The sequence below is a fragment of the Carcharhinus amblyrhynchos genome, chromosome 14 (genome assembly GCF_965287045.1).
Source record: "Carcharhinus amblyrhynchos chromosome 14, sCarAmb.v2.hapA, whole genome shotgun sequence".
Classification (NCBI taxonomy): domain Eukaryota; kingdom Metazoa; phylum Chordata; class Chondrichthyes; order Carcharhiniformes; family Carcharhinidae; genus Carcharhinus; species Carcharhinus amblyrhynchos.
Genome location: NC_137337.1, coordinates 20,346,152 through 20,373,915, shown reverse-complemented (window position 1 = coordinate 20,373,915; position 27,764 = coordinate 20,346,152). Strand labels below are relative to the sequence as shown.

The 27,764-nt window shown below is 43.1% G+C and overlaps 2 protein-coding genes across 2 annotated transcripts; one reads left to right on the top strand and one right to left on the bottom strand.

The window, feature by feature from the left end:
• Positions 1–858: 858 nt before the first annotated feature.
• Positions 859–10,565, top strand: tmem251 (transmembrane protein 251). The gene is made up of 2 exons (XM_080202371.1): positions 859–994; positions 7,926–10,565. The coding sequence occupies exon 2, from the start codon at positions 7,942–7,944 to the stop codon at positions 8,335–8,337; it is 396 nt and encodes a 131-aa protein (XP_080058497.1). The 5' UTR covers positions 859–994; positions 7,926–7,941; the 3' UTR covers positions 8,338–10,565.
• An 850-nt stretch (positions 10,566–11,415) lies between these two features.
• On the bottom strand, positions 11,416–27,754 carry LOC145352468 (uncharacterized). Its single transcript, XM_080202370.1, has 2 exons — positions 27,367–27,754; positions 11,416–15,225 (listed from the first exon to the last, which is right to left on the bottom strand). Exons 1-2 carry the CDS (start codon positions 27,563–27,565, stop codon positions 15,134–15,136), a joined length of 291 nt encoding a protein of 96 aa, XP_080058496.1. The 5' UTR covers positions 27,566–27,754; the 3' UTR covers positions 11,416–15,133.
• Between the last annotated feature and the right edge of the window lie 10 nt (positions 27,755–27,764).

Genomic DNA, 27,764 nt, shown 5'->3' with positions numbered 1-27,764 from the left:
GGCATGATGTGGAGATGCCAGCGTTGGACTGGGGTAAACACAGTAAGAAGTCTCACAACACCAGGTTAAAGTCCAACAGGTTTATTTGGTAGCAAACACTACTAGCTCTGCCCCTTCATCAAGTGAGTGGGGAGTTCTGATCACAAACAGGGCATATAAAGGCACACGCTCAGTTTACAGAATACTGATTAGAATGTGAGTCTTTACAGCTATTCAAGTCTTAAACGTGCAGACAAATGTGAGTGGAGATAGCATTAAGCATGTGTATTAAACAAAGAGATGTGTATTGTCTCCAGACAGGCCAGTTAGTGAGATTTTGCAAGTCCAGGCAAGTCATGGGGTTATAAATAGTATGATATGAATCCAAGATCCCAGTTGAGGCCTTCCTCATGCGTGTGGAACTTGGCTATCAGTCGCTGCTCAGCAACTTTGTGTTGTCCTGTCCTAAACTCCCACTTACTTGACAAAGGAACAGCTAGTTCTGAAAGCTAGTGACTTTGCTGCCAAATAAACCAGTTGGACTTTAACCTGGTGTTGTGAGACTTCTTACTGTGTCTACCCCAGTCCAATGCAGGCATCTCCACATCAGAAGATAGACCATTCAGCGGGGTTTTCTCAGTAACTTCATTGCAGTGTTAATGTAAGCCTACTTGCGACTAATAAACTTTAAACAAAAAAGATTGGCGGTTCAGATAGGTGACAGAACATGTGAGGCCCTCCCACCGCTAGAGGTGCGAGACATTGGCGGAGCGCAGGGTGTGTTCCCTCTTGTCTCTCCCTAGCTCTCATCGCCCCGCCCCAGCAACGATCCGGAAGCAGTTGCGGCGGATACGGAAGTGGGCTCCTGTGACTCGTCAGCCGGGCGGAGCACGAGCACTGGGAGGAGAGGCGATGGATTAGAGCGAGAGCGGCGGGGGAAGCGCCGCCCGGCCCTGCTCCCGGCCTCGCCCTCTCCACCCCCCGGACACCCACTTGCCTTTCCTTTCCCCGCCTGGTGAGTGTTGTGAGTTTGGGAGCCGGTCTGCGGGACAGCCCGCCTCGGGAAAGGGGCTGCCGGGCTCCGGAAAGGGGCTGCCAGGGTTGGGGAGCTTTACCCCGCCCCGCGAAAGGGGCCCTCACCTCCCAGCCAGAGGCAGGTTCCGGGATTCAGATCCCCCCCGCCCCCCTCCAGGGACTGGAGGACGGCCTGGCACTCTTCCCCTCCCCAGTGCAGCGCTGAGGGGGTGCTGCACCGTCGGGGATGCCGTCTTCTGGTTGAGACGTTGAACTGTTGTGTCTCGGGCGGTGTGGAAAGATCCTAATTTGGAAAAAGTACCGAGATTTATTCGTCAGCACGTTATTTGGTCGCTATCACATTGTGGTCAGCACTGCTGCCCCACGGCGCCGGGGATCTAGGTTTGATTCCTGGCTTGGGTCACTCTGTGTGGGGGAGGGGGATAGAATATAAAAGTAGGGAGGTCTTGCTGTAACTGTACAGGGCACTGGTGAGGCCGCAGCTGGAGTTCTGTGTGCAGTTTTGGTCGCCACACTTGCACAAGGATATTTTGGCCTTGGAGGGACTGCAGAGGAGGTTCACTAGGCTGATACTGGAGATGAGGGGTTTGGACTATGACGAGAGACTAAATAGACTGGGTCTGTACTAGTTGGAGTTTAGAAGGATGAGGGCGGATCTTATAGACGTATAAGATAATGAAAGGGATGGATAGGGTAGAGGTAGAGAGATTCTTCCCGCTCAGAAAGGACAACAGGACTAGAGGGCACAGCCTCAAGATAAGTGGGGGGGTGGGGGGCAGTTTAGATCGGAGTTGAGGAGGAACTTCTTCATTCGAAGGGTGGTGAATCTCTGGAATTCTCTGCCCGTTGAAGTGGTGGAGGCTACTTCGCTAAATATATTTAAGTCACGGGTAGGTAGGTTTTTGATAGACAAGGGAATTAAGGGTTATGGGGAGAAAGCAGGAAAGTGGAACTGATCCACTTCAGATCAGCCATGATCTTATTGAATGGCAGGGCAGGCTCGAAGGGCTAGATGGTTGGAGATCTTTCTTGGTGCTCAGCAGAAATTTATTCCGATGGTTAAAAAGGATCGGAGGAGGAGAGGTAATCAGACATGGATAACGAAGGAGGTGAAGGAAAGTGTTAAATTAAAAGCGGATGCGTTTAGAGTAGCTAAGAGTAGTGGGCGAGAAGAGGATTGGGAGAGGTTTAAATGTCAACAAAGAATGACAAAGAAATTGATAAAGAAGGGTAGGATAAACTATGAAGCTGGGCTAGCGCTTAATATAAAAAAGGATAGCAAGAGTTTTTATAAATACATAAAAAGAAAGAGGCCAGCTAGGGTGAACGTTGGACCCTTGGAGGATGAGAGGGGGGACTTAGTGGTAGGGGATGGGGAAATGGCTGAGGCCCTGAATAACTTTTTTGTTTTGGTCTTCACGGAGGAGGACGTGAATAATTTGCCAGGTGTTAGCGAGGGAAAGATGGTAGGAGTGGAGGACCTGAATGACATTATTGTTACTAGAGAGGTGGTGCTCGACAGACTGGAGGGGCTGATTGTGGACAAGTCCCCAGGACCGGATGGAATGCATCCAAGGGTTCTAAAGGGAATGGCGGAGGTGATAGTGGATGCCTTGGTGATTATTTTCCAAACATCGCTGGATTCCGGGGAAGTGCCGGAAGATTGGAAAACGGTTAATGTTACGCCGTTGTTTAAGAAGGGTGGCAGGCAAAAGGTGGGGAATTATAGGCCGGTTAGTTTAACGTCTGTTGTAGGAAAAATGTTAGAATCCGTGATCAAGGAGAAAATAGCGAGGCATCTTGAGGAGAATTGTTTGGTAGAGCAGACGCAGCACAGTTTCGTTAAGGGGAAGTCGTGTCTGTTGAATTTATTGGAGTTCTATGAGGATGTGTCCAGGGCGGTGGATAGAGGAGAGCAGGTGGATGTGGTCTTTCTTGATTTTCAGAAGGCGTTTGACAAGGTGCCTCACGAGGTTATTGCAGAAGGTCAGGGGGCATGGAGTTGGGGGTAGGGTGTTAGCGTGGATAGAGGATTGGCTGTCAAATAGGAGGCAGAGAGTGGGGGTCAATGGGTGCTATTCGGATTGGCGGTTGGTGACTAGTGGAGTCCCCCAGGGGTTGGTGCTGGGGCCTCAGCTATTCATCATTTATATAGATGATCTGGAGGAGGGAACCAAGTGTATGGTGTCAAAATTTGATGATGACACCAAGATTGGTGGAACGGCAAATTGTGTGGAGGGTGTGGAGAGTCTGCAGAAGGATCTAGATATGCTGGGCGAATGGGCCAGGAACTGGCAAATGGAATTTAATGTTGGCAAATGTGAGGTTGTCCACTTTGGTAGGAATAATGGTAGGAAGGACTATTACTTACGTGGCGAAAAACTACAGCATGCGACGGTGCAGAGGGACCTCGGGGTCCTTGTGCATGAGTCGCAAAAACCCAGCCTGCAGGTGCAGCAGGTGGTCAGGAAGGCAAATTGGATGCTGGTCTTCATAGCGAGGGGGATTGAATATAAAAGTAGGGAGGTCTTGCTACAGCTGTATAGGGCACTGGTGAGGCCGCAGCTGGAGTACTGTGTGCAGTTTTGGTCGCTGCACTTACGCAAGGATATTTTAGCCTTGGAGGGAGTGCAGAGGAGGTTTACTAGGCTGATTCCGGAGTTGAGGGGTTGAACTATGAAGAGAGGCTGAATAAACTAGGCTTGTACTCGTTAGAGTTTAGAAGAATGAGGGGCGATCTCATTGAGACGTATAAAATGTTGAATGGGATGGATACGATAGAGATGGAGAGGCTCTTCCCGCTCAAAGGACAGTAGGACTAGAGGGCACAGCCTCAGGATAAAGGGGGGGCAGTTTAGAACGGAGTTGAGGAGGAACTTCTTCACTCAAAGGGTGGTGAATCTCTGGAATTCTCTGCCCGTTGAAGTGGTGGAGGCTGCCTCGCTAAATATTTTTAAGACGCGGGTTGATAGGTTTTTGATAGGCAAGGGGATTAAAGGTTATGGGGAGAGGGCGGGAATGTGGAACTGAGCCATGACAGATCAGCCATGATCTTATTGAATGGCGGGGCAGGCTCGAAGGGCTAGATGGCCTACTCCTGCTCCTGTTTCTTATGTTCTTATGTTATGGCCTACTCCTCCTATTTCTTATGTTCTTATGTGTGTGGAGTTTGCACATTCTCCTTGTGTCTGTATGGGTTTCCTCTGGGTGCTCTGGTTTCCTCCCACACTCCAGAAAGTGTGCTGGTCAGATCTATTGGCCATGCTAAATTCTCCCTCGGTGTCCCCCAACAGGTGCCGAAGTGTGGCCAATGGGGGATTTTCCCAGTAACTTCATTGCAGTGTTAATGTAAGCCCACTTGTGACACAAATAAATAAACTTAGTGTGTGCTGGGGACTCCGTGCAGCTTTCCTGGTACATTACACTGCATTTTAACAATGAGTCCACTTGCAAAGTATGCATTTAACTGTAAAATGGTTTGGAATGATCTCAGGTCATGAAACCTGTTCTTTAAATGCAGGTCTGTCTCTTGTAGGATTTGATCAGGGCTTGTCTATGATAACTATTTTGTCAGTGAACAAGATGATCTTGAGCAGATAACCTTGGTTCACAGTGCAGGATTGAAAAGCTGTGCCTTGTCAGGGGTGCACCCTTCTAATGCTTCATCTGCTATGTGAATGAAAGATCTTGGGCCACTAATAAAAGAGCAGGATGGTTAACCAGGATGATCAACATCTATCTCTGAACCACTTCCACCAAAGACTAACATGTGACTCTATATGTTAATCCATGTAACAACAGTAGATACATAGTATTCATTCTAGGAGAACCGGTTTGCAATGTTTCTAAGAACTTGGGATCAGGAGTAGGCCCTTCAGGCCTATTCCTCCATCTCAATAAGATCATTGACTTTTTGGTTTGTCAATAATCTGCCTAACTCAACCATGAATAAATTCAATGACCAACCTCCACAGCTTTCTGGGGAAGAGAATTTCACATACTAACTGCCCTCAGAGTAAGGCAGATTCCAGGGTTCAAATTCCCCTCTTCAGTCTGGAAGATGAGCTGACACTCCCCCCTCCCCCTGCAGTGCAGCGCTGAGGGGGTGCTGCACCGTCAAAGATGCTGTCTTTCAGATGAGACTGTTGTCCGTTGGGTGGTCATCTCTGACTTAAAAGGGAGTCTTTATAATTAGATTGTCTCTCCTAGGTCTAGATTCTCCCACAAGTGGAAATATTCTCCCAGTATCTACTTTATCAAGTTCCCTCAGGATCTTGTATGTTTCAATAAGATCACTTCAAACTTCAATTGGTATCAACCTTTCTTCATAAGATAAGACGTTCATTTGAGGAATGAGTTGAGTGAACCTTCTGAACTACTTCAACTCCAAAGATACATTTTGTTGAAGAGGTCAGAACTATATGCAGGACTCCAGATGTGATCTCACTAATACCCTGTACAACTGCAGTAAAACATCCATACTTTGTGTTTAAAATGTGATGTGTTCTGTAAGTACATTATTTATTAACTATTGCTTAGATTTAAGTATGAATGTAATTACTGGATTTCATTATCCCCTGAGAATGATATTGGCTTTGCGTTCTAAGACCTTTCACAAAGGAAATGCAATTGTGATCTGGAACTTATCTACTAACTTAGATCAGTGACCAATTTTTTTTAAGCTGACGCTAGATCGGAGTGTCATTTGTTGCATTGCCAGTTCCATACGGACCCATTGGTAAAGGAAATGTCTGATTATACCTGGAACTGAACCTGCTTGAATGTTTCCCAATTTTCCTGCAGGTTTCTCTCCTTTGAGACCTTGTGCACAGGTCTTGCATTGCTGTATCCCCTGAAGTTTTGGATAATGTTTTTTATTCTTTCACAGGATTTAGGCATCACTAGCCAGGCCAGCATTTGTTGCCAATCCCGAATTGCACTTTGACAGTGGTGGTGAGCCACGTTTTTGAATTGCTGTTGGTACACCCACAATGCTGTCACTGAAGCAACAGCAATATAGTTCCAGGACAGAAAGTGTGTGGTTTAGAGGGGAACTTGTAGGTGGTGTCCTGTGCATCTTATGCCCTTGTCCTTCTAGGTGATAACAATTTGGGCATTTGGAAGGTACTGTTGAACAAATGTGATCTAATTGAAACATATTCTCAGTAGCTGCCCCGCTAAATTTCTTTTTCCTGGATGAGAAATTTAGCATGTGGGGTTGCAGTCTCAGAATAAGAGGTTGACTATTTAGGACTGAAACGAGGAGCAGTTAACAAGGTAAATCTTCCAAATTCTCCACGCCAGGGGACTGCAGATGCTCCTTTCTTGTGCATATTCTTGAGGTTGAGTTTAATAGATTTTTGGATGTCACATGAATTAAGGAATGTGGAGATAGAGAGTTGAGGCAGATGATCAGTCATGATCTTATAGATTGGTGGAGCAAATGGCCTACTCAATCTAACTCCTATTTCTTATGTAGTCACCAAATTCTTTTGCACAAGCTAATTTGCAAATAGCTCACTGGAGGAGAAACCCACTGTTTTTGTGATTGTCAATATATAATTCAACTGCTGACTTGTTTTTGTCTCCTATTTTAAATGGCATGTTTAGATTGTGAGAAATTTGCTAGTTTTGTGGACAGCTACATGAGCTGTACTCCATTTGTTGCCAGGCTAACTCACCCTGCCAGCAGTTACGAGGTTTGCTGACGCTAACACAGGTTCTTCAGTAACATTCTAGGCCAATTTGTAGCAGTTTTTATATTAAGCTGTATTTTTATTGGTTCCGAATGCTTTGCAAGCTGACGGAAAGAATAATCATTAGAAGTTGTCCAACAAAAAAACCTATGTATTGTTCACAGGAGTTGGATAAGGCATCAACAGATCGTGTATATCAGATATGTTTAGTGCAGGCACTACAGTCACATGTATCAGGCATTTTACAAGGGCCTTATTTGGGTTGTCAAGAGAGAAAAATGGTGAACTGGGAAAAGTTCTGATGGGTAACCAACTTGAATCGAATCATACGTCACTTTAGAGCCAGCATTTTCAGGTGAGAAAGAGAACACTCTATATACCCTCATATATATATATATATATATATAGCAATATTCTCTACCAGCACCTGCTTGAAGCAACTGTGGTCCATATGGAGAAAGCAGATTTTGAATAAATCCTTGAAATGATGTGTTCAGTTTCTTTAGCCCTGTTTACAGAAAGCCCGTAAACATTCCACACCAATGCTTGAGGTAAGTATAGACTAATTCATTACCATGCTTATCTTTTCAAATCAAAATATGCATATTGTTCCTTTTTGCCTCATATCAGTGTACAAATGGATAACAATGGGAACCATGGAAACAAGAATTTGGGGTCCTGAAGTCTTGCATTCATGGAAATAATTCTGAATACGTAAAAAGCCAGCCGAAGACTGGATGCCGCGCAGCTAGAAGAAAGGGATAGTTGAGGACAAACATGCTTGTCTTTTGAAGGCAGGGAGAGAAATGAGAAGGTGGGGTTGTGGATGAGGGACGAGAGAAATCCAGTGATTTGGTGGGGGGCAGGGGAAGGGGGGATGTTAGCTAATGGAGTGCCCTCCCCCAGCCATCCCCTTCAGTTGTAGAACAGAGTTCAAAGTCCAAATCAGTATCAGAGAGCAGGGGCTGTAATGATCAAGATCTGAAAGAGAAATATAGGTGGCCTTTCACAATTGAAACATTACCTCAGCTTCATCTTTCAGTTGCTGTGTGTATTTACAAGTTCCTTCTTGGTTTAACCTCCATCAGCTTTTGCTGTTCAGAAGGAGACTTGCTTGCAGTTTCTGGTCAATGGGGCAAATCATGTGCTAACAATCCAGACGGGCAAGAGATTTTCATTTAGTTTAACCCATCTTTCCCCCTCTTTCTATTGCAGAAAAAGATTATGGAGAATGATGAACTTTCGCCAGCGAATGGGTTGGATTGGTGTAGGATTGTACCTGCTAGCAAGTGCTGCAGCCTTTTATTATGTGTTTGAAATAAATGAAACTTACAACCAACTGGCTTTGGAGCATATTCAGCGGAACTCGGAGGACGTGGGGAGTGGAGCCTCTTGGACACAGACAATAACAGCACGCTTGTTTTCTCTCCCATTCTGGCTCTGGGGCCTTCTGTTTCTGATTCCATACCTGCAAATCTTCTTATTCTTATACTCGTGTACAAGAGCAAATCCCAAGACCGTTGGCTACTGCATTTTCCCAATTTATCTGGCTGTCGTCTGCAATCGCCACCAAGCTTTTGTCAAAGCCTCCAATCAAATCAACAGATTGAAAATAATTGACACATGAATGGACCTGTCACGTTGGGTTACATTAAATTAACCCTGAATCCACATTTGAAGCATGGGTGCTTAAATTTGATGTAATCTGTAGTGAAATGTCTGGCTGTATCTGAAATTTCATTACGGGTTTTTTCTTAAATAATAGAATTTTCTTTGGAACCATACGATCCTGCAGACAATTGTGTAAGGTGACATTGTTAGCATTCTGTTGGTGTTTCAATATTACTCACCTTAAGCCACTCCATTAACCCCTCGCCAAACACAACTTTTCAGGAATTTTCATTATTTTTCAATGGGAATTCCTAGCTCTTTTAGGTCACTTTAGTGGGAAAGGGTTTCATTCTTCATCCGTCCAGATGCTTAAACTTATATTTTTATTTTTCACACTTCAGTTTTAATCTCTGATTGAAAATAAGGTGCAGTAAATGTTTTCTAATTCTGGCAACATGTCGATTTCGGTACAAGCAAATGATGCAGATTACATTCACAGTAACCATTTTTGGAAATGGTGTTTTCAAAATGGCCTTGTGAATAAAGATTGTTTGACCATCTACTACTATCATTTCCTGGCTATTTATTTTTAAAGAAAGGTAAACCGTAACCTGTGTTCACAACCATTTCCTTGCCATAGTGTAGCAAAGCAGGATAGGATGCTGTGAATGCATGTATTGTCCAGTTATTAAGCGACTGTAACTAAAGGCATTTTGGATGAATGGACAGAGGTAGTGATCTGTGTTCAGATGTACGTGCATCTTCTCGTTAAGGCTTTGGAAATCACCAGGTTATGAACACAATACTTGACCTAGTGTACCGGTGACTACAGGACTGTGTTATTTGGTTGATCAGTGTATCAGTGTGACTCGTTTATAGTTCTATACTGCAGTATAACTCAGTGATTCAGGATCAATTATTTTTATAATGCCAGTACATGTTCTGTATAGACCATTTTTTTGATACAAATTTTAAACCGCCTATCTCGGCTGAGCATTCACATTGAGCATTAAACTGTAATATGCATTAAACTGTACTATGGCGAATAGCCATTTACCGTGCATTACAATCTGATCAAAAGTATCTGTCGAAGGACATATTTGGATTTTAAACGATAATTACAAGTCCTTTGCAAAAGCAGTGACAGGGAAATTAAGCTCTTCATGTGAACCAACCAAAGTATTACCTGCAGAACAACAAGGCAGTGAAAGATGTACCTTACAGAAAGACACTGCGCACTCAACACTTTTGTACGAATTCTAATACAAATAGTTTTTATTTTTTTAGTGAAGGGAACTTCAGTGATCATGTCACAGTGAGAGATCTGACTTTGTTTTAAAATAGGTAATTTTATTATTGATCCTGATTTGCAGATTATTAATTCAGTTCCGAAAACATCAGTTCCTTTTAGGATAAATTTAATCCTTGCAGTTTTCACTTCACTTCCTGATAGTAACTTTGTTAGTGGAATCGGAAGGGGGAAACACAACTGCCACAAATTTAACATCATGCAATTAATTGTATATAAAAGTATGAAAGGAGTGTTTACTGACTTTTGAGAAGTGCTAAATAACCAAGGTGGGACAAGCACGAGTTTAAGGAGGCTGCATCTGTTTCCTCTTTGCCCTCAATATGGAGATGTTGAGAATTTTTTGGGAAAATAGTTGTTGCACAATGAGGCCAAATAGGGATTTGTTTGCAGTCATGCGTAAGTACTTCATTATACCTGGAGCACCTTGAAATATTTCTGTAGCAATGTCATCAAGTGCTGCGCAAATGCAAGTATTTTTGGTAACCGTTTAGTTGGAAACCCTGATGCTAACCTTGACTGCGTGGAATGAATTCGAGAGGAATAAGGGGCAGTTGGACTGAGTTGAGACACTTCACACCTCTTCCTCCTCTTGCCTGATGTATGAATTTGGAACAATCATTTGGCTGAAGAGTAGACTATGCAGGGGACTTTTTACTGATGTGTGGCTGTTTGCTGCATGTGAAATTAATTTAATGCTGTTGCCATAAATGTAACACAATGCCAATAAGACAGCTGTGAATGTTTCTCTTTTTAAATAAAAATGTTAAAGCCATCTAGGCATTCAAGATCTTTGTGAGTGTTTGAAACCCTGCCTGTCATGCAGAATGCCTTTTAACTTTTGTACAGACAATTGTAAGAAAAATGGTGCTGGATTTGCTGCTGCTTCTATTGTTTCAAAACTGTCTGCTAATAAAGTATTGCCTTGCACTGAGTATGAACTCGTTGGTTTAAACCAGTTTAAAAATTCCACATTACATCGACAGGTTTACTATTTTCAATACCCAAATGAAACTATTTCGTTTCTAAAGCTGGGACATTGAGTGCGTTAATGTTCCTACACAGTGGAACTGGATCAAATGAAAACCACTTTGCATTAAAGTAGTTTGACCAGAAAACATCTTATGGTTGACTATCGCTCTACTTAAACGTTTTCAATATTTAATCCTGGTTCTAAAACTGTCGTCTGCATTCTATTCTTTTAAATTGCTGCACCTGCTGAGTCCTTAGTGATACCAGGAAAGTTATTTTACTGTCTGCTGTTAAACACAACTCTTCAGCACAAGTCCAAAGAAGCGAGATTTGTCAAGTTCTGATGTCTGGAGGTGAGATTTCTGAATGTGGTGAAGTTTGACCATAGCATCAAAAACCATTATTTTCTGATGGAACGAGGCATAAGCAGCTGGCAGGCTCTTTTAAGGGCTTCTTTTAAGAAAACTGCTGTGCTAGTTTGACATTGTGTAAGATTACAAGACTGATTTAACACTGACAGGTCAAGTTAGGCATCTTTTTAAAAGAAAATTCATTACCAGGTCAAATGGCCTGTGCATGTGTAATGCCAAAGTTTTAAGGGGTCTAACTTTCGCAGCCAACATTTTCCCCATTGTAAAACTTGTGTAATTTGGGAGGTTGGTGTCTCAGTACTTATTTAGGTCTTTATGAAAATGGTTTTGATTGAGGAAAATACAATTCATTCCTCAAATCAATAGTAACTTCACTCTTTTTTAAAGCATCAGTTTCATTCTATACCACACCACGCCATTCAAATGACTGGATAATTCCTGTTATATTTACCACTGAATTATCAGGAAGGCAGGTTATGGTTTTCCTGCTCAGGTACTGCCTGATCCAAGTCTCAGCGTAGAAACAACAGTCTACCAATTTAAAACACAACGCAGTAGAGGAGTTAGGTCACCCACCGTGCTGCTATTTGGAGAACTGTGCACGGAATAAACAAGCACTGTACTTAAAATGAATTCCCAGCAATGTCCCTTACATGTATATACAGCTTGTAAACAATTTTGATGGAAGTTCTCAAAACTAGCTTGTTTTTGAGGCATTTAATTCCTGTGTGTGCTTTTATCCATGTATACATGCTTTTTTTCAGAAACTGCTGTGCAGCCAAGAAATAGTTCAATCATGTTTAACCCAATACACTTCTTTCAAAATCGATAATCTACCCATTCTTTTTAATATGCTATCTTTTATTTAGCAGTTTGTCAGGATACCAGTTTTGGATCTATGGCCCTAGGCAACACTGGAAGTAACAAGGGACTATTTAAAAACTCAGGACATTCTTGATCTCCGAATGCTTGATCTGCAGGAGAAAGCTAATGTTAAGGAAATGTTTTCAACAGAGTGAAAATGAGGTTCAGAATTCTATGTCTTGAATGAAACAAACCCTTAACTATTCCAGTAAACTCCAAGAGTATACTCTTAAAAATTACCCACTCCCTGCCTTTGGGTAGCATCTGGTGTACTTCGGACCAAAACATTCAATTCGTATTAGGAATTTGCTCATGTCAGCCAGAGCAACATCCCATCATATAGCAACGTGACTGCATTGTCAGCGTTGAGAAAGGAATCACGCTTGTGCTAGCCTCAGTGTCTTGGAAACAGAGAAGATTCAGGCAATTGTGAAAACATACTTATATTTAAATGCAAAATTATTGTGGTACTGTACACCAGTCTGGTGTTAAAATGTTGGTAGGGACGGCAAGGTGACAATTTAGAGAAACCACCAAGAGATAATGACTTCATGGCTGAAAAGCTAAATTTTTAATCTTTTGCCTCAATTGTTTTTCTGTGGAACAAGGTATAGTAACTTGTAGAAGTATCTGACAATGTTTCTGGTACAGTAATTTGATACTTGGGTCACCTAAAAAACAATTAAGTTAATGTAAGTGTTTCTCAGCAAAAATTTATTTTTGATCTGATAATGTCAAACAAATATGCCAATTTTCAATTAAAAACAAATATTCTATAACCATTATTTCAATGATTGTCCATTGGGTCGTTTTGCTTCGTAAATATAATAAATGTTGGTTTTAGTATAGAATTGTTTTAAGTGATTTTTAACATGAGTTTAAGAAAAGCTAACCTGAAGTCATTATCAGTGATCCTAGATGCTGTTATCTTGCTTAATATTACAAAATAGACTTAAAAAAACCACTCAAACAGCCAACACTATTCATGCACCTATTATACACAGCTACCTACTGAAATAAGTGGGTAGAGAAACTATTCTCTCAATGTGGAGTTTGTACAAACTGCATATTTTAAAAGTGCAGTTATGCTTCAAGCTAATTTTATAAGTGCTGAATCAGAAATTGATAAAACTCCAAGCCCATTTCAATTCATAGAAATCACCATTTGGCCCAACGAGTCTTCACCAACCACAATCCCACCCAGGCCCTACCCCCATATCCCTACATATTTTACCAACTAATCCCGCTAACCTATGCATCTCAGGACATTAAAGGGCAATTTTAGCATAGCCAATCAACCTAACCCGCACATCTTTGATCTATGGGAGGAAACCCATGCAGACACGAGAGAACGTGCAAACTCCACACAGACAGTGACCCAAGCCAGGAATATGAACCTAAGTCCCTGGAGCTGTGAAGCAGCAGTGCTAACCACTATGCTGCCATGCTGCCCATTCTAACAGGCAAGCTAGATCCTTGCTGCCACCTGTTCGATTGATATCAATGCAGTCCAGAAATCCATTGTACGATTTCATTAGCTTTGGTTTCTGACCCCTGCTAAGGAAAGACACATCTGTATAAAATGTTGATTTAACCTCAAATGGAGGTTGGTGTTGAAATTTCAGCATGACACTGAAGGTATTGAAAGATGCAGAAGAAAAATCACAAGAATTATTCCAGGAATGAGGAACTCCCAGTTTTGTGAATAGGTTGGAAAGTTGAGGTCATTGTCAAAGGATATTCAAAACATAACAGGATCCTGTCAGAGAGAAACTGTTTCTGTTGGTGGAAGGATCCAACTTAAGATGACTGGCAAAAGAAGCAATAGTAAGAATTTTTTTTAAATGCAGTGACTGGTTAAGATTGGGAATTCATTTCCAGGGTGTGTGGTGGAGGCAGACCCAATTGACACCTCCAAAAGAGAATTGAATTGTTATCTGAAGAGGAAAAGAAGTTTACAGGGCTATGGGCAAGTGGAACTAGAAAAGTTGTTCCTGTAGAGAGCTAGCACAGACAACAGGTTGAATAGTCTCCTACCCTGTAACCATTCTATAATTCTAAGTGATTATTTAGCAACAGAGCATCAACTATAGTGAACAATAGTGTGGTTAGCTAGTGTTGCTTCATATATTTACTGAACTTTTTCAGATCTGGATCTCTGCTAAAGTTGACAGCTTCACAAAAATAAGAGAGACAAAAAGTAATGGCCTCGAGTGTTAGTAATTAACCTTAATTCCCATTACCTTTTCTTCATGCCACAGCCAAACTATTGGCAATCCTTATACAAGAGAATATTAACGTGAAAAGTAAGCATGCAGGTGCAGTAGGCAGTAAAGGCGGCAATTGGTATGTTGGCTTTTGTGGAGAGGATTTGAGTATAGGAACAGGGATACAGAGCCTTGGTGAGACTACACCTGGATTAGTGTGTGCCGTTTTGGACTCCTTATCTGAAAGAAGGTGTTCTTGCTATGGAAGAAGTGCAGCAAAGGCTCAGATTGATTCCTGGGATGATAGCCCTTGTGTATGAGGAGAGATTGGATTACATTCGTTGGAGTCAAAAAAAATGAGGGGGGCTCAGAAGCCTATAAAATTCTAACAGAACTAATAGGTAGATGCAGGAAGGATGTTCTCAATAGTGGGGGAGTCCAGAGCCTGGGGTCACAGTTTAAGGATTTGGGGGAGACTGTTTAGGACAGATGAGAAATCTTCTTACCCAGCAAGTTGGCAGCTTGTGGAATTCTCTACCACACAAAGCAATTGAGGCCAAAACATTGTTTGCTTTAAATAAGGCATTAGATATAGCTCTTGTGGCTAAAGAATCAGGGGACATGAGGGAAAGTTGGAACAGGTTACTGAGTTGGATGATCAGTCATGAACATAATCAATGGTAGAACAGGCTCAAAGGCCTACTCCTATTAGTTACATCTCCCAATGGTAGCACATGACTTAATCAATGCTGTAAAGTCCCAAAATGCTCACTCATTTAAGTCATTCACCGTCATTCCGACAAACATCCGAGGGCGTGATTTCCTGAGCTAATCTTAATTGTTTCACTTCCTTTTCTCTCAGACAAAGAAAATTGTGGAATTTCTTAATTTTTTTATAGTCTAAGAATTAAACAAATGCCAGGTTTTTAAAAACATTTATGCTTTTAAAAAAATCTTTGGTTGTAGAAAAAGTTGAGTAGCTTTTCAAATGCCAAAAAAAATCTTAAACCGGTGAGCGTCTTTTATGAAGTCAGTCATCATTTGCAGCACCTCAAACAATGGAGCAGGTAGACTGTTTCAGATAGTCCGTCAACATTGATTCCTAGTCCTTTTTGCTGGAGGGGCATCTCCATCTCCTCTATTAACTTGTTCATCTTCATCTTCTTCATCATCATCGTCATCTGTTTGAAAGATTTAAAAAGGAAAATGTAGCAAATTTAATATATGCCATGTCTGTTGATCTGGATCCCGGCTCCAACATAGAACAGAATCAAACTATTCTGGATGCTGGAAATACTGAGGATTTCAGGCAGCGTCAGTTAAGAGAGGAAACAAAGCTAAAGGCCCAGGCCGGCAGCACAGTGGGTAGCATTGCTGCCTCAGCGCCAAGGACCTGGGTTGATTCCCTGCTTGGGTGACTGTCTGTGTGGAATCTGCACATTCTCCCCGTGTCTGTGTGAGTTTCCTCTGCGTGCTCCAGTTACCTCCCACAGTCCAAAAGACATGCTAATTAGATGCAATGGCCATGCTAAACTCTCCCTCAGTGTACCTGACCAGGTACCAGAGTGTGGTAACTCGGGGATTTTCACAGTAACTTCATTGTAGAGTTAATGTAAGCCTACTTTTGATGGCTGAAGAGCCTGTTCCTGTGCTGCAATTTTCTTTGTTCTTTTCCCCAGAAGCGTAGGGGGTTTCAGTTAAGTCAGGCAAAATGGTCAGTGCAGGCTTGGTGGGCCGAAGGGCCTGTTCCTGTGCTGTAACTTTCTTTGTTCTAAATAAACTTTAAACATAGACTTCTTTCTTAAAAAAAAATCAGAACCGAATAACATTTGTAACATAACAGGATTTTTAAACAATTTGAAGGGCCAGGAAAAGGGGGAAAGAACAATAAAAAAGAGAAGGTCTGATAGGGTGGGAGGTAGGAGGGCGAACGTGACAAAAGTAAATGAACTGAAACCCAAAAGGGGGCAGTAATGAGTCAAGAATTAAAAGATGGGTCAAGACCAGGAGCTGTAAATAGTTTTTTTTAAAAAGTATAATCTCTGTCTCAGTTCTAAGTAAAAAATAAAGTTTATTTATTAGTCACAAGAAAGACTTACATTAACACTGCAGTGAAGTTACTGTGAAATTCCCCTAGTTGCCACATTCCAGCGTCTGTGGGGTCAATGCACCTAATCAGCATGTCTATCAGAATGTGGGAGGAAACCAGAGCAACGGGTGGAAACCCATGCAGATATGGGGAGAATGTGCAGATTCAATACAGACAGTGACCCAAGCCAGGAATTGAACCCGGCTCCCCTGGTGTTGTGAGGCAGCAGTGCTAACCACTGTGCCATTGAGCATTGACCTGAAGTATTTTTTTTGTCTCTTTCCAGTGTTGCTAGCAGGTCTGGTTAGTATTTCTAGCATTATTTTTAATCAATAAACTGCATTTGCCATCAATAATCACATGTCCAGTGGTCTAGTGGTTATGGTAGTAGATTAACAATTTACAAAATCCCAAATTGAGAAATTGAAGTCTAGACATTTGGTGGGTCAGTACCGGGAAGAAGGAGTGAAAGCTGCAACAGTGCCTTAAATACACAACTAAATCACCATGTCTTGCAGAAGCAGCCACACCTACCCAATCCATTCTTTCACTCAACTCTAATCTTACGTCTGGGCTAAGCTGAAATCAAATTGACAAATAACCCTCAAGATATCATGCATTAAACTAATTCTCCATATGTGCATTTGTGGAGTTTCAGATTGCCATTTCTTTCCCCAAGTCTGAAGTTTCACAACACCGGGTTAAAATCCAACAGGTTTATTTGGTGTCACAGGCTTTCAGAGCACTGCTCCTTCATTGGGTGAGTGGAGAGCTGGGGTAATGATTGGATAACTCTTGGTTAAGGAAGTTTAAAAAGACAATGAGGGTATTCTTGATCCTCGATATCCAGGCTCCTTGCAGAGTATGGATGTATGATGAGGAAAGGATCAAACACAACCTCCCATCCCACCAACTTCCCAAAGAAACTAGCCAGCAAGTACTCATATTCACACATCAATGACCATCTGGATGAGCAAGTCACATGTGACCAGTAGCCATGGGACCATATGCCGGAAGTTCATTATATATCACAGTGTTGATATCCATTTGGATCAACATAGTCCTTTTTTCCAGGAAGACCCTGTACGTAAATTTCCAAAATCATAGCAGGACTCTACTGCAATTGGTCAAGGTGAACATTGACCCAGGCAGGTCCAGCTTCACAAGGAATCAGACACTTCTCCACAAAAAACATCCTTTTTTTTGGTGCATGTCTCAGTTAAACTAATTTCTCATAGGAAGAAGTAGGGGTCTATGTAGGGATTGGAAGGACTAGGGAGGCAATAAGAGTAACAAGCTATTAGGACGTGAGATATTGCTATGGGGAGTAGGGATACATGGTGGTACAGTGAATCGCACTGCTGTCTCATAGCGCCAGAGATCAGAGTTCGATTCCTGACTTGGGTCACTGTGTGGATTTTGCATGTTCTCCCCATGTCTATGTGGGATTCCTCCATATCCTCCAGTTTCTCCTACAATTCAAAAGATGTGCTGGTTAAGTGGACTAGTCATGCTGAATTGCTCCTTAGTATCAGGGTGACCTAGCTGGGATAAATGCATAGGTTTATGGGGATAGGGTCTGGGTGGGATTGTGGTTGGTGTCAACTCAATGGGCTGAACGGCCTCCTTCTGCAGTACAGGAATTTATGATTCTATGAAAAGCAGACATCGGGAGCTGGAACTCCATTTCCCATTTTGTACTGCTTTCCTACTGCCATCCTGTGACCCACCACTCATAGCAAGTTAGTAAATCTAAGCGATTCCCTAACCCTGACTACCCACACCTCATAATCGAGACAAGGAGAGGGACAATAGAACAAAGTGTGCCTTTGAGACAGGCAGGGCAGGATGTTCTGTCCCTTGATACAGTGATGGATTGGAAAGTGTATTGTGTGGAATATAAACACTGGCAGGGACACTGTTTGCGTCAGAAGACCTGTTTCTGCACTGTAAATGCTTTGGAATACTTCAAATGTTGCAACGTCCCTTAGCTGTCCTACCTTATTTTTAAATGAAGTTGATCCATTGTCATCTTTGAATCTACTAAAGAGAATTGACTCTATCTCACTTCATTGACTCTCTCCTCCTAATTCCAATACTGTATCATTATACAGTAAATAGCACCTTACATAGAGCTCAATGTTAAGAGCTTTATCCAAGTGCATTGTCAGTTAAAAGCAAGATCCCCACAACAACATGGACCACTTGGCGTTAAGCACATCTTCTTTGTCAATGGCGTTCATGTCACAGACACCAACCAGTATATTTTCCTCAGCGTAAAATCATGTTCGTATCTGTTCAGTTGCTGCTTCCAGTAATTGTGCATTAATGCACAAAATGGGATCAAGCCCAAATTTAAAGTTCAGCCCTCCATTTATAGGTTTGTTGGGGGGGGGGGGGGTTAACTTGCATTTTAATTGCTCAAAATTACTATGAAGATCAGTCTGCAAAAATAGCATAGGAATAATTTCATATGGGAGTGTGTGCAAACTGACTGGGAAACATTTGCATACAAAATACACCTGAAATTTTAAGACACAATTTTGCTGGAAGTGCTCTTCATTAGTGAACGCTTACATGCTCAAAACATACAAAAACAAAGGCATACAGCTTCATATTGATAGTTCCACACAGTTGTAGGTATCGCAATGGGCACTGCGAGCATTGTTGCCTCACAGCACCAGGGACCTGGGTTCGATTCCTGGCTTGGGTCAGCATCTGTGTGCAGTAAGCACATTCTCCCCGTGTCTGCATGGGTTTTCTCCCAGTCCGAAAGACATGCTGGTTAGGTGCATTGGCCATGCTAAATTCTCTCTGCGTACCCAAACAGGCGCCAGGAGTGTGGCGACTAGGGGATTTTCACAGTAATTTCATTGCAGTGTTAATGTAAGTCTTACTTGTGACTAATAAATAAACTTTACTTTATGACAACATTAACACCCTCTCCCATCCCAAACTATATATTCTCCAGGGAAAAGCAAACCAGATTTATAAAATCCCAGGTCAATTAAGGGGAAAAAGTAGACCGGGATCAAAATAATTTATTCTGCATCTTGACAAGTCCTTACTGGCCAGCTGTACACTTTCAGTATGTTCTGTTATTTTATTTTAGATTTCTAGCATTTAAGATCATCCCCTTTTACGTTACTGACATTTTAAACAGCCATTTCACAGTTCACAAGGTAAAATGCTCAATGTGTGTTATATAAAAAAGATTTCCTTTGAGGATGGAAAAGGTAACTGTACCCTAAGGTCACAAAGAGGTTTTAGCTGATCAGATAACTCAAATTTTCAGCCCTAAATGTTTTATTGTACTGGCAAAAGGCCACTTCACTCTCCAACCTCATTGTTAAAAATGTGCTAGCTTGGGAGTTTAGATTAAATTAATTACGCTACCACTCAGGGCCTGATCAAACTAAAACAGCCACTTCTGATACAATGGGCAGTGACTTGTAAACTTAATCAGTGATTTTAAAATGATGCTCAAATGGCAACTTGTACTTCAAAGAATATTGCCTACAGCGCAGTCCCGAATTCTGTGTTCTCCAGAGAGACTGACTGTGTGGACTTAACAAGTACTTTCACTAATGACGAGCAAAAAAGGAAGGAAACTACATGCTAACAATTAAAATGATAAAGTGTAAATATCTGCAATATTTTGTGAAATGTACCACTCCATAAAATACAAAGCATGTCTTGTAAGCGGCTTTAAAAAGGTTACAAGTGATGTTTCACAATTAATGTAGCTACAAGCACCACAAACATGTTTAATTCTTCTACACACAACTTACAAGTAACAATAATTATTCAACATCAACATTTGTTCTTGTTAGAAGGACAGCAGATCAAACATGTATTATAAGACAAAGCGAGCAGAAATTACACGGTTTTCCAATTAATAGTCAGGCTGTATAAGGAAAGGTTCGACAGGTTAGGCTTGTCTGCGTTGGAGTTTAGAAGAGCAAAAGGCAATTTGATTGAAACGTACAAGATCCAAGATACAAGAGGAGAATGGGGGAGAAAAACAAAACATTACAGGTGCTGGAGTCTGAAATAAAAACAGAAAAGCTGGAAAATCTCAACGGGTTCAACAGCATCCGTGGAAAGAAAACAGAGCCAACATCGAGTCTGGATGACTAAGTCAGAGCTGAAGACTACAGCCACAGGGGGAGATGTGGAGGAGGGCAGTGGGTGGCTGAATAGAGAGCCAGCAAGAGGTGAAAGCAAGGGAGAAATTGACAAAGATGTCGTGGACAAAAGGAATGTAAATGGTAATGATCATGGCTAAGAAGGATATTGATAGGGGCACGTTAAGAGATCAGAGTGTGTTAATAGCAGAACAAAGGTAAGCAGTGAACAAAGAACAACTTGAAACAGGTAACAGATGGCCCCAGTGGGGTTTGGGGAGGCGAGACAATGGTAAGGGAAAAGATGGAAAAGTGTGACTTTTTTGAAAAAGGGGTGAATGAAAAAAATGAATCAATGGAAGAATTTTTAATTAATTAATGGATGGAAATGGGGTGAACGTGGAGAAAAGAGTTCACGCTCTGAAGCTGTTGAACTCAATGTTAAGTCCAAAGGGAGTAAAGTGCCTAATCAGGTGAGGTGCTGTTCCTCCAGTTTGCACTGGGCTTCAGCGGAACATTGCAACAGGCCAAGGATGTTCATGTGGACAGAAGAGCAGGCTGGTGTGTTGAAATGGCAAGTGACAGGAAGGTCTGGGTCCTGTCTGCGAACAGACCAAATGTATTCTGCAAAGCGGTCACCCAGTCTGCGTTTGGTCTCTCCAATTTAGAGAGTGTGTCTGCGTGGGTTTCCTCCGGTTTCCCCTCACAGTCCAAGGATGTGCTAGTTCGGGACACTGGCCCTCAGTGTGCCCAAAAAGGCGTCAGAGTGTGGTGACTCGGGGATTTTCACAATAACTTCATTGCAGCGTTAATGCAAGCCTACTTGTGACAGTAATAAATAAACTTTAAACCACGTTGGGAGCAGCAAATATTATAGATCCTGAGGGATCTTGGCAGGATGGATATGGAAAAGATGTTTCCTCTCATGGGAGAATCTAGGGTCAGGGATCACTGTTTAAAAAGAAAATCACTCATTTAAGACAGAGACAAGGAGAAGTTTTCTTCTCTGACTTGTGAGTTTTTGGAATTCTCTTCCTCACTGGAAGCAGGTGTTCTAAGAGAGAGCGAGATAGATTCTTGATAAGCAAAAGGATGACAGGTTATCAGGGTTGGGTGAGAATGTGAGGTTAAGGTTAAATCAGATTGCCATGATCTTATTAAATGACAGAGCAGCCTTGAAGGGCTACTCCTCCTCCTACTTGGTATGTTTGTCTGTACATAATGGAATCACTCCAGGCTTGTTTTGTTTGTCTTGGAACACTTGAAAAGCCCGACTGACAGATTTCTGGGAGGATGGCTTCAAAACACCTCAAAAAGAAAGGAGGTTAAAAAAAACAACTTCTATCGAAATCAATCTTAAAAATATAATTAAGTAGGAATCCAACCTTAGTTGTAAAACAGCTAACTGAGGAATATTTATAAAGAAGAGGAAGGATTGGCTTCCAAACAATCCTCCTGATTATTAAATCATTAACAGGGTTAATTGAAAATTCAACATCAGTAAAACTTCAAAAGGGTTTATCAGCATTCATCACAACAGCCAGAATATATTTTTGTTTAAAATGTACTACAAATATTGAAAATCTGCCAATCCTTGTTAGTAAAGCAACTCATGTTCGCCACTGTGTATCTTTGGATTTCCCCCACTCCCAGAGTAAACATTTTGATGAGAATATAAACTAATAAGTATGGCTACATAGTTAAGTCAAATGTCCAAGAGAATGTTTTCAATAATAAAATGCCTGTTGTTAGTAGGAACCAAGCCCATTTTATTACGAACACATCAAGCAACGACACTAATCTCAGCCCCGAACAATTCAGCAAATGTGAATCCCAATTCCAAAATTCCTACTTTGGTCCAGAATCATTAATTCACATCATTTCAATTACATCTGCATCATTGTTGATGTAGTTTACGTTTATTTATTAGCTTCACAAGTAGGCTTCCATTAACAAAGAAGTTACCGTGAGAAATCCCCTAGTCGTCACACCCCAGCACCTGATCGGGTACAGAGAGAAATTTAGCATGGCTAATGCATCTAACCAGCATGTCTTTTGGACTGTGGGAGAAAACCACATAGACACAGGGAGAATGTGCAGACTCTGCACTGACAGTAACCCAAGCCAGGAATTGAACCCAGGTCCCTGGCACTGTGAGGCAGCAGTTGTAACCACTGTGCCATCCCCATAGTTTAGCCCATTGGCAGTAATCACAAAACACATTTCTTCATTGCTACACCACACTTTGCTTCCTTCCCTTACCATATATTTCAGTCCATTCCCTTTCCCGACAGTTCCTGATCTCTCCTCTCCCCCCATCCACTTCATTCCTATTGAAGGCATGAGAAGGGTTTAAAAGAAGTCTCCTGCCAATGCAAGGTGGCTAGCAACACCAAGGCAGCATGCGCAGAAAAGCAATGATGTCATTTGCAGTATACACAATGCCAGTTGAATCTTATTCAGATCCTGGAGCCACTCACCCAGCTTCTGAGCCCTGCAATGGGTGGTCAGTCTGGTCACAGCCTTCCTGCAGATTCTGGGGATTGGGATGGGAAGGGAGGGGAGGCTTCAGATTCATCTGGCCGCAATTCCAGACTATAACTTCCATGTCCCAAGTTTCCAGCTCCAGGGCTTCTTACCAGTGACAGGCCTGGGTTAAGGCTCCGGAGTTAGAACAGGTGGCAGACTCAAATTGGGTGAATGGCTGCATGATCCCAATAAGATCCAACTGGGAGAAGCCCCAGAACTGCAAATGTACGTTGGGGGGGGCGGGGGGGTGGGGTTGTGATCTGGAATTGCAGCCATCACTGGGTAATTTGGAAAGCTGACATCCCCCCCCACCCCGAACCCCAGATCCATTTTTTAAAATTAACTCACAGGATGTGGGCATTTATTGCCCATCCCTACCTGCCCTCCATTTAAGAACATAAGAAATAGGAGCAGGAGTAGGCCAACTAGCCCTTCGAGCCTGCCCCGCCATTCAATAAGATCATGGCTGATCTGTCATGGCTCAGTTCCACATTCCTGCTCTCTCCCCATAACCCTTAATCCCCTCTCTCATCAAAAACCCATCAACCCGCGTCTTAAAAATATTTAGCGAGGCAGCCTCCACCACTTCAACGGGCAGAGAATTCCAGAGATTCACCACCCTTTGAGTGAAGAAGTTCCTCCTCAACTCTGTTCTAAACCACCCCCCCCCCCCCCTTTATCTTGAGGCTATGCCCCCTAGTCCTACTATCCTTTGAGCGGGAAGAGTCTCTCCACCTCCATCCTATCCATCCCATTCATCATCTTATACGTCTCAATGAGATCTCCCCTCATTCTTCTAAACTCTAACGAGTACAAGCCTAATCTATTCAGCCTCTCCTCATAGCTCAAGCCCCTCAACTCCGGTATCAGCCTAGTAAACCTCCTCTGCACTCCCTCCAAGGCCAAAATATCCTTGCGTAAGTACGGCGCCCAAAACTGCACACGGTACTCCAGCTGCGGCCTCACCAATGCCCTATACAGCCACAGCAAGACCTCCCTACTTTTATATTCAATCCCCCTCGCGATGAAGGCCAGCATCCCATTCGCCTTCCTGACCACCTGCAAGCTGGGTTTTTGCGACATGCACAAGGACCCCGAGGTCCCTCTGCACTGTCGCCTGCTGCAGCTTTTCTCCACGTAAGTAATAATCCTTCCTACCATTATTCCTACCAAAGTGGACCACCTCACACTTGCCAACATTAAATTCCATTTGCCATTTCCTGGCCCATTCGCCCAGCCTATCTAGATCCTTCTGTAGACTCTCCCCACCCTCCGCACAATTTGCCTTTCCACCAATTTTGGTGTCATCAGCAAATTTCGACACCCTACACTCGGTTCCCTCCTCCAGATCATCTATATAAATGGTAAATAGCTGAGGCCCCAGCACCGACCCCTGGGGCACTCCACTAGTCACCATCCGCCAATCCGAATAGCACCCATTGACCCCCACTCTCTGCCTCCTATTTGACAACCAGTCCTCTATCCACGTTAACACCCTACCCCCAACTCCATGCCCCCTGACCTTCTGCAATAACCTCTTGTGAGGTACCTTGTCAAACGCCTTCTGAAAATCCAGAAAGACCACATCCACTGGCTCTCCTCTATCCACCGCCCTAGACACATCCTCATAGAACTCCAGTAAATTTGTCAGACACGACTTCCCTTTAAGGAAACCGTGCTGCGTCTGCTCTATCAAGCAGTTCCCCTCAAGATGCCTCGCTATTTCCTCCTTGATGACGGATTCTAACATTTTACCTACAACAGATGTTAAACTAACAGGCCTATAATTCCCCGAGAGGGTATTTCAGAGGGTATTTGAGAGTCAACCACATTGCTGTGGATCTGGAAGTCACATGTGGGCCAGAGCAGGTAAGGACTTCAGATTTCCTTCTCTAAAGGAAATTAGTGAACTAGATGGGCTTTTTGTGATAATCAATGATGGTTTCATGGTCATGACTAGACTCTTAATTCCAGACTTTTATTGAATTTAAACTTCACCATCTGCCATGGTGGGATTTGAACCCAGGACCCCAGCGCATCAACCTAGGTCTCTGGATTACTAATCCAGCGACAATACCACCACACCACTGCCTCCATTCTTTGCCTCTGCCCTGGAGAAGATGGGACTTTCTTTACTTATGATGTTTGATAAACATCTCTGCTTCTGGCCACTGCCTAATCCATCCCTTGCAATGGATAAAACAGTAGACGTGTCCTTGTACGTCCTTGGCAGCAACTACAGCCTTCAAGAAACGGCATTAGGTTTACCCATCTGGATTCTGGATCACTATCTATGATAGACGATGAAGACACATTGCTGTGATCTTTTATTAGGTAGAAATGTGGTTGAAGAGAGGTGGGTTATAAAAGGAAAGACAGGAGAAGGGGTTGAATTTGAGAGAGATGCCCAAGAAGTGATGGAGTGGGCATTTTGGGGGGCAGAAGAGGTACTCTAGGGTGTTTGCCTGGCTCAATGGCAACACTTTCCCCAGAGTCAGAAGATTGTGGGTCAAAACTCAATGCGAGAGATCTGAGAACATACTAAATGCTGACACTTCAATGTCTTGTAAAGTGCTGCATGTTCTTTGAATGAGACATCAAACTGTGGTCACTCTAAAAGATAACAGTTAAAAAGGACAGGGAGCTGTCCTGAAGCCCTGGCTAACTTTTATCACCCAACCAACATCCAAAATGAATGATCTGGCCATCCATTTCATTCGCAATTTGAGTTACTTTGCTGTACAGAAATTGGTTGCTGCACTGTCAGTGTCACCTGTGGGGCCAGCATCTGATGCCTATCTCCAATTTCCCATGAACTGAGTGACTTGCTGAACCATTTCAGAGGGCAGTTAAGCGTCAACTGCATTGCTGTAAATCTAGAGTCACATGTAGGCCACATGAGGTAAGGATTACAGATTTCCCTAAAGGACAATAGTGCTTTAACCAGAGGGTTTTTATGACAATCGATATCCCCTGGAGGTAGAGGGCAAGGATCCCTCCTACAGTTAAAAGTTTATTTATTAGCGTCATAAGTAGGCTTACATTCACCCTTCAAAGAAGCTATTGTGAAAGACCCCTAGTCACCGCACTGTGATGCCTGTTTGGACACACTGAGGGAGAATTTAGCATGGCCAATGCACCTAACCTGCACATCTTTGAACTGTGGGAAGAAACCAGAGCACCCGGAGGAAACCCACACAGGCATGGGGAGAATGTGCAAACTCCACACAGACAGTGACCCAAGCCAGGAATTGAACCCAGGTCCCTGGTGCTGAGAGAGAGCAGTGCTAACTATTATGCCACCTGCGGGAATCAGAGATTTGGAGATGATTGATGATGGCGGTGGTGGTGGGGAAGGAGGAGGGGGCCTCCCATGGGCATTGTCTTGAGTCTCTGGATTACTAGCCCAGTGACATTGCCTTGACATCACCACCTCCCATTGCCTACATTATGCTTCAGACAGTACTGCACTGGCAGTGAAACACTGTGGAGCATTCTAAGGTGCTGTACAGACTGATGGAATAGTTACAGCACAGAAGGAGGCTATTCGTCCTTCAAGTCTGTGCTGGCTCTCTGAAGAAACAATTCACCCAGTGCCACTTCTCCACCTTATCCCCCTGACCCTGCACATTCTTCCTTCTCACTTAATAATCCAATTCTCTTAAAACACCCCAATCAGAGCTGCCTCCACCACACATTCTCACACAGTGCTTTCCAGATCCTAACCATTTCCTTGTGAAAAACCTTGTCCTCATTCTGTCAATTAACTTTACATCTGACGCCTGCTGGTCTCAATCCTTTTATTAATGGCAATACCTCCCTCCCCCCCGCCCCCCCAAGCAGATGTAGGGCTATTTCCTGGTTAGGCATGGGTGCAGGTGGAGGGAGGATACAGGACTGATGGCGGGAAGAGGATGTGAGCAAATCACAATGGGTTTCTGGGAGGATTGGTTGAAAACAACTCAACAAAAAGGAGCAAGAAAACAACTTGTAGCCAGGAAACAGGGGAACGGAGCGTTGGTTCCAAACACTGCAGGCTGGGAGAAAGCAGGGCATGTGCAAAGTCGCACCCACATGTATTTCAGATACCTCAATCCCCAAAATAAAAGCAAAATACTGCGGATGCTGGCATCCGAAACAAAAATCTCTGACGAAGGGTCACCCTGACTCTGTTCTGTCTCCACAGTTGCTGTCAGACCTGCTGAGATTTTCCTGCATTTTATATTTTTGTTGTGTTGGCCCCAGTCCCCTGGCTGGATCAATCCCTCCCTCAATGCAGGAAAAAAAACCCCCAAAAATACCCAACAGAAAAAGGCCTGCAAATTTTAGCAGGGTTGTTTCCCCCACGGGGGAGGGGGAGTTTAAGGGAGAGAGAAAGGGAAGGTTTAAAGGGGGAGAGAGGAAGAAAGGGGTGGTTTAAAGAGGAGAGAGGAAGGGGGTTCGGAAGCATACACTCCTAGGAGTAGAATATTATAACCTCACAGAGGGTGGGAAGCAGTGGGAGCTAACACTTTCTTTTTTGACAGCAATCCGTGTTAAAAGGCAGTGACTGATTATCCTCCACAAGAAAGACTCACCGGCCTCTTCCTCCTCCTCCTGCTGCTGCCCTTTCTCCTGCAGAACCAGTTGATTGAAGGGGTCGCGGAGCTGCTGCTGCAGGAGGCGGACTCCGCTCAGGATGCCCGCGATGGTGCGGGGAGAGCGGACAGAGAAGCGCCGGCACTCGCCGCTGCGGTAGCCCAGCTCCCCGCACAGCTCGCAGGCAGACTCGGCCATGTGTGTGATCTCTCCACCCGCAAAAGCAACGTCTCAATTCAACAACAATAAAACAACACACACAGCTTAACGTAACAATATAAAATAAAGCCAGTGGCTTGCTGTAACCAATACAGCCCTAAATATGCAACACGCACTTTATTTATTTTAACACAGACAGAGAGGGAAGCGGCAAGGGGAGGGGTGCAGGCAGCTTTAA

What these genes read in the sequence shown, in the direction of transcription:
- tmem251 (XM_080202371.1), top strand. Translation starts at nt 7,942, where the DNA reads ATGATGAACTTTCGCCAGCGAATGGGTTGGATTGGTGTAGGATTGTAC.
- LOC145352468 (XM_080202370.1), bottom strand. Translation starts at nt 27,565, where the DNA reads ATGGCCGAGTCTGCCTGCGAGCTGTGCGGGGAGCTGGGCTACCGCAGC. An exon ending in GGAGGAGGAGGAAGAGGCCG is followed by an intron (nt 15,226 to 27,366) that starts GTGAGTCTTTCT and finishes TCTTTCAAACAG; the next exon opens with ATGACGATGATGATGAAGAA.